Below are 7,299 nucleotides of genomic sequence, written 5' to 3'. Positions count from 1 at the left end.
CATCTAATGAGGTGAAATAATTTGATTGAGACATTCAGATATTTTAGGTGAAATGCACCTTAAAGCTTTGTGTGAGTTGTTGAAAGAGGTATAATAGCTGACCACATACGAATAATAAAATACTTTCTGATTCAGTTTTATTTTTAGTCATTGCAGACTTGGCATTATTCCCACTATGTAGCTGTATTATGTAATTCCTGTAAAAATAAATAAGATATTTGGGCTTTTTTCCAGACATCATCTCTTCATAAATGTGTTTTACACCTTCAACTTCATCAATCAACTGTTTGTTTGGATCATTAACATCCCAGACCGACGGCTAGTCGAGTAAACAGTCGAGTATCCACTTTGACATTTGAGACAAAAGAGCACCAGTATCACAACAGTTTACAGTTTTTTTGTTCTGTCAAAGAGGCCTCCTCATCACTTCGCAACTATAATGGCTGTTTATTTAAGGTTTCTTGTTTAAGCTTAGCTTTCACTTAAATCCTCAATTAACACCTTTTTGTCCAGCTCGTCTCATTAGGCTGCAATCAAAGGAAGAACGTCTCCATCGAGACGATTGATGCGAATGAGGGAGCCATTAACTCCCCATGCATAAAACCTGATATTCAAGATTGTTAAACACAGTTCACCAACCCAATACACAGACTGACCATCAAGTGTATTGATGTCTGAGCATTTAGTGTCAGTCTAATACAAGGGTGAGTGTATTAGTAAAATTACGCACGTTGGCAACTTCTAAAACATTTGCACTAAAGCTTTGATTTAAATATATTTTGTGCACATAAGCATATATTCTTATCATTTATAGTTTTGCATCTTTAAATTCTCACACCGTCTCTCCTTAGAATAGAATAGAAAGCTTTATTGTCATTATCGTATTAAATACAATGAGATTCACAGTTGCCACTTCTGGTCAGTGCTTTAAAGCAAATACTTGACAAGACTAAACGAAGCAGATAAAACATATAACAGGTAAAACACACACAGTTATGAAGCAAATAAAACAGGTAAAGTAGATGTAATAAATAAATATAAACAGAAGTGTTACACTAGAGGTATAAAATATAAAAATAGATGTAATGTAAACAGAGGTAATTGGACTTGTAAAATAGGTAGAGTAGATGTAATAAATAAAATGTCAACAAAGTTATACTTGTGGTGTATATTGCATCAAGGATATATTGCACTTATAAATGTATTCACATTCAGTGTATTTTTTCCCTTTTTTCAAGGCTGTTTTCATATATGCAATCCACTGTTTGTAATTACAACAGTCTATAAACCAACTTTTAAGTAGATGAGCTTACAGACAAACCCATCAAGTACACTATAGAGAAAACAACCTCAACATTCAAAACCGTTGACCGTTAAGTCAATGAAAGTCAGCGTCGGGCTCGCACTTGCTTGGTCTAAATAGACATGAACGAGCATTGCTCAGAACAGTGAGGCGATACGTGTCAGCTAAAACTACAATATCACTCTATATTTCACCTGCTTGGCAGTAATGTTAGCTGACCAGACGAAGGTCTCTCCATGAATCAATGCTAATCCTAGTGTTGGCTTTTCCTGCTCCAGCCTCCGGGGCTGAAGCAGGAAAAGCGGGTCGGTGCCGGGGCTGAAGCAGGAAGAGAAACGTTATCGTGTCCGACTGAGCCTGCAGGGAGACACCGGCACCCGGTCGGAGACAAAAACGTTTCTCGCTGCGGAGCTCCGTCACTTCACAAGACACGGGAAACCTCTGTTGGTCTGGAGGAGCTGCAGCATTTATTTCTGCACAAACGTCCTCTGTACATTCACTAGATATTCTCAGAGCTAAACTTACTCTTCTGCAGTGTGTAGTGAGCGCGCGTTCACGTCTAGAGGTGGAGCGAGACAGCGAGAATGCGCGCGGTGTGTGTGAGTGAAGGCAAGCAGGCAGAGGAGCAGTGACTCCGGCCACACGCGAGCGCGCATATGCGAGCGCGCATTTGCGTGCGCGCATATGCAAGCGCGCATGGGATCCCGACCCGGTACATTTATACGCTTAAAAAGTTACAAACAGTCCCTTTAAAAAAACAAAACAACAAAGCAAACAAACACAAAAAAACACATAACAATAATCTTTAAACTCTCACAGTGTCTCTCCTTAGAGGGTCTCAGTGCTTCACACAAGGGTGGGAGGCGGGCTGCTCCAACTTTGTTACACCTTTGTAGTAGTCTGGGTTTATATGTTAGTGTTTAATGTTGCTATGAAATAAATTTGTAAGTCATCATTTACAGTTGTGCATCTATATATTTTTTTTTATACTTTATTTTTTCCCTTTTTTCAAGGCTGTTTTCATATATGCAATCCACTGTTTGTAATTACAACAGTCTATAAACCAACTTTTAAGTGGATGAGCTTACAGATAAACCCATCAAGTACACCTAGAGAAAACAACCTCAACATTCGAGAAACCTCCAATTGGTCTCGGTAAAGATGAACGTTACTTATTTAGAATACTCAGAATCACAGCACTGAAGCAAATAACAAAAGGGTGTAAAAAAAACTAAACCCCCAGATTTTATCAAATGGAAAAGTGTAATTCAAGAAGTAAAAGTTATGGAAAAGGGAACTCACAAAATAAGGAATATGGAGGATGATTTTGAGAAGAGATGGAGTCTAACAGAAGGAAAAATATAGTTACATGGGTTAACACGCATGCACATATACATATGCTTGGAGGTGACCTCACGTTAAGAAGGATGCATATGTGTGCCCATGTAAATGATATAACTATATATTTGTGCCCCCCCCCTTTTTATTTTCTATTAACTTATTTGTCGATTTCATTTATTATTACTCTCGTATTTTTGTACTATTATTGTTTTGTTTTTTAAAAAAACAAAAAAAACATTCAAAACCAAAACAAAACCAGGAAAATAAATAACAATAATAATAATGACAGAAAGAATAACAACAACAAAAACAAAGCAAAAAAAAAAAAAAAAAAGTTTTGCATCTTTAAACTCTCCTTAGAGGGTGTCAGTGCTTCAAACAAGTAAAAAAAAAAAGCGTTTAATGTCGCCATGAAATAAATTTGTAAGTCATCATTTACAGTTTTGCATCTTTATTTATTTATTTATTTTTTATACTACTATATTATAAGAAATAATAATAATAATGATAAAAAGAAAGAGTAGAGTTAAAAAAAAAAAGAAAACAACAAAGCAAAAAAAAAAAAAAAACACACATAACAAAAAAAAAAAAATTAAATATGAATCTTAAGCATTATTTTATGCTTCTGAGCTCTTATTAGACGCATTTCAAGCAAAAACACACATAACAAAAAAAAGTTTTGCATCTTTAAACTCCCACAGAGTCTCTCCTTAGAGGGTCTCAGTGGGCTGCTCCAACTTTGTTACACCTTTGTAGTGGTGGTTCACTCCCACCACATGGTGATTGGCTGCCTGTGACTTTATATCCCACCAGCCTTCACATCTAGAGCTGAGTAGTCCAGTACAGTTCAGTCCACACGACTCCTGCAAGTGGCTCATGCATGTGACTCATTCTCTTCCAGCTTTAAAGCCAGAAAGTTGTTGTCATCTCTCTGTTGGTTCTCAGTAGTTGCTGCTCTTCTAAAAAGCCTCCCAGCTGGACAGAGATGAGTAGTCCCGATGCGGGTTACAGCAGCGACGATCAGACGAGCCAGGCTGCAAGGTGCACGATGTCAGTCATGATGCCTGGAGGAGGAATGGGACGCTGCCAGTGGGGAGATCCTCTCAGTCCTCTCGGAGACAGCAAAGTGAAGACCGAGCAATGCGCCTCCGGATCCGGATCCGGCTCTGGCAACCAGAACCGCAACAACAAGACCGAGCCGCGGATCCGACGGCCCATGAACGCGTTCATGGTCTGGGCGAAGGATGAGCGCAAGAGGCTGGCGCAGCAAAACCCGGACCTGCACAACGCGGAGCTCAGCAAGATGTTGGGTAAGTCATGTTAGACTTTCTTTTTATTATTATTTCTTTTTGCTCAAAGTCTTTAAATGAAACATATACAACAAAAAAAAACACAAATACAAATAAAAATAAAAAGGAAAGGACAAAAAAAAACACTGAAAAATAAGTTTTAGACTTTATTTTTTATTTATTTATTTAATTTTGTGCTCAAAGTCGTTTTATTGGTATTCTGTACAAAATCCAATAAATAATTGTATAAACAAATTATTCCCCCGACCCCTATAAAAATATTACTGCCCCATTAATTAAATAAGCAGAGTTAATTTCATAAACAATTACATTTATACATATAAATGAATATTTATATGTATATATTCTTAATATGCCCTTGTACAAAGTATTTCTTCTTTATAATTGTAATGTAAATGTAATATAACTTTTTATTTTAATGGAGCTTCCCAACAAAAAGTATTTCACAAGTTTGTACTTGTACAACCTGCGTGACAATAAACATCTTGAATCTTGAATCTTGAATTAAATCCGATAGCAACATAAATGAAACATATACTTGTTATTTTAAGTTTCAAGTTTATTTGTCATATGCATTTAAAAGTACAGTGTACAGTGAAATGCAATGAAATGCATTTTACCCTGTCTCTCTCTCAGCCCTTAAAATCTATAAATAGTACAGTTGATAAATACTACAATAAATAAGACGATACCTGAGAATAAAATTATAAAACAACCTAAAAACATCCATAAAACAATCCACAGCTCTGCATTCATTTAGTGCTACTGTTCAGTAGTCTGACCGCCTGAGGGTAATAACTGTCTCTGAGGCGAGAGGTCCGAGCTCTAAAGCTCTGTAGGCGCTTCCCTGAAGGGAGTTATTTTAGTTTAATGTTTTATGTCAAATTCTATTTATGAATGGTTATTTCTCAATCAGTTGTTTAGGCAGCAGGTGATGTTACCATGTCATTCAAAGTCACTGTGTCTTAGTTCACCTCAAAAACCTGTCCCTGCCCCCTAAAATGGCAACAAGCTATTTTCGTGTGCATCACCAGACTGCGGTACAGTATCTGCTGACATATCATTGATGTGCACTCTCCTCTTGACCTGCAGGGAAATCGTGGAAAGCCCTTCCTGTTACAGAGAAGCAGCCCTTTGTGGAGGAGGCCGAGCGGCTGCGGGTTCAGCACATGCAGGATCACCCCAACTACAAGTACCGGCCCCGGCGGCGGAAGCAGGTGAAGAGGATTAAGAGGCTGGACTCTGGCTTTCTGGTCCACGGCGTGTCCGACCACCAGGGCCAGTCCATGCCCGTGGACGGTATGGGCTACCACGAGCACGGCTACCAGCTCCCTCCGCAGCCGCTCAGCCACTACCGAGACGCTCAGGCTCTCGGGGGCCCCTCTTATGAAACTTACAGCCTCCCCACGCCTGACACGTCTCCTCTGGACGCCGTGGAGTCAGACCTCATGTTCTTCCCTCCACACTCACAAGAGGACTGCCACATGATGCCTGCGTACGCGTATCACTCTCAGGCCGCAGAGTACCAGCCCCAGGACGCCCACTCCAACCACCACAGCAACCACGTCCTGCACCGACACCCGGCCTCGGCTCCAGAGCAGCAACCTCAGCCCCCTTCCTACATGGGATGCCCCAACCCCCTGGCCATGTATTACACCCAGCACTGTAGTCCCAGCCACCCCAAACGGCACCCCGGCGGGGCAGGACAGCTCTCCCCACCTCCTGACTCCCACCCTCACTCAGCAGACAGCGTGGAGCAGATGCACCACTCCGAGCTGCTGTCTGAGGTGGACCGCAGCGAGTTCGAGCAGTATTTGAGCTCCTCCTCAGCACGTGTGGACATGACAGGCTTGCCGTACGGCGGGCCACACGAGGCCGGCATGCAAGGACCCGAAAGCCTCATATCATCGGTGCTGTCAGACGCCAGCACAGCTGTGTATTACTGTAGCTACAACAACTCCTAACCTCCCGGCCGGCCTGTCACCCTGCTGCAAGGACACATGATCTGACCTCAAATCTCTGTAGCTAAATTTGAACAATTTTTATTTTTTTAATTTTACTTTTCACTACTAAGCCCATGAGATTTTGAAATGGAGAAGACTGTTGTACTGTATCTGTGTAAGAAAAAAGCCATAGAATATTTCAAACACTGGGTTTAACTTCCTCTCTTTGCAGGGACATGAATGCATTTTGTGATAATAAATATTGTACAGTCACTATTTTAAAATGTATGTATATACTGAAGGTGTTTTTTATACTTTTTTTTTGCACTTTTGAGAAATAAATTTTGCAAATATACACATCATGTCTTGTATTTTGTTATTTCACATTCTTTTCCATTTCAGAAAACACTGAATTTCTTTCTTATTCATTTACTTTAGAGTATGTTTTACTTTCTAAATCAAAAGCTCTATCACTTCTACTGTGATTTTATAATGAAAACAAATTGTTTTTCCACTCATCACAACATCGCCGTTCATCCAGTGTTACATGGCACTATCTCTGTTAGTTTTTCCCATTTCCACACGGGGCATTGAATGGGCTCCCGGTGGCACCAGTTGCTCACCTGGAAGCGGGGCAGCGGAGGGCTGCGACCCGGGCTTCCTGGCCCGGACAGAGTGGAGGTAATCTCAGTGTCTGCGTTACACATGGCGCCTTGTTTTCGCAGCATGGGAGCACGGTTTATGCTCCGGACATCCTGTCTGTGAGTGATTTAGTCTTTTCTGATTAATGGAAGGGGGTCATTAAAATTCACTACACCTCTGTTGAACAATGGTGACTCTTTATTTTGTGTATTTTCACAGCTGAACATGATTCAATAACCATCCTGCAGCTATAACACAGAAATGACATCAGGTTTTATTTCTGTAAGGCTCTGATATATTTATCCACGGACGCTGTAACGTCTGTTGCTTCATCAGATTTATCAGGTAAAAATCTTTCAAAACCTTGAGGATAATTCACGGTATTTATAGCAGACAAAGAGTCCTGTTTTATAAATAGAGATTTTCCCTATTTTAAAAGGAAGAGGTTCTTCTCCGAGGGGTCAATCACCCTGACCTCACCATCCATTTTTAGCACTTCAGAGGAAACATGTTCCAGAGGTGTATATATTCATGAGCTTTGTTCGTGCTGAATGTTTTGAAATATTCTCTTCTGTAGGAGAAGTAGTGGTTGGACCTCAAGGTAAATATTTCCCACGGTTGTAATAATGATGTCAGCTCTTGTTAAAGTTTAAACAAGTCAGAACAACTTATTTTTTTTTACTTTAACACACATTTCCTTAGTGTTTTTACTCCAAACAAGTTTGTCTGATATATATGTGAGGTGTTGTTAACTTCCCCT

At 40.1% G+C, this 7,299-nt stretch overlaps 1 protein-coding gene across 1 annotated transcript; it reads left to right on the top strand.

Annotated features, from left to right (window-relative positions):
- The first annotated feature begins 3,629 nt into the window (after positions 1-3,629).
- On the top strand, positions 3,630-6,256 carry sox17 (SRY-box transcription factor 17). Its single transcript, XM_037756642.1, has 2 exons — positions 3,630-3,954; positions 5,047-6,256. The coding sequence occupies exons 1-2, from the start codon at positions 3,630-3,632 to the stop codon at positions 5,916-5,918; spliced, it is 1,197 nt and encodes a 398-aa protein (XP_037612570.1). The 3' UTR covers positions 5,919-6,256.
- The last annotated feature ends 1,043 nt before the right edge of the window (positions 6,257-7,299 follow it).

The sequence above is a fragment of the Sebastes umbrosus genome, chromosome 21 (genome assembly GCF_015220745.1).
Source record: "Sebastes umbrosus isolate fSebUmb1 chromosome 21, fSebUmb1.pri, whole genome shotgun sequence".
NCBI classification, from domain to species: Eukaryota; Metazoa; Chordata; class Actinopteri; order Perciformes; family Sebastidae; genus Sebastes; species Sebastes umbrosus.
This window is presented reverse-complemented; position numbering and strand designations above follow the sequence as displayed.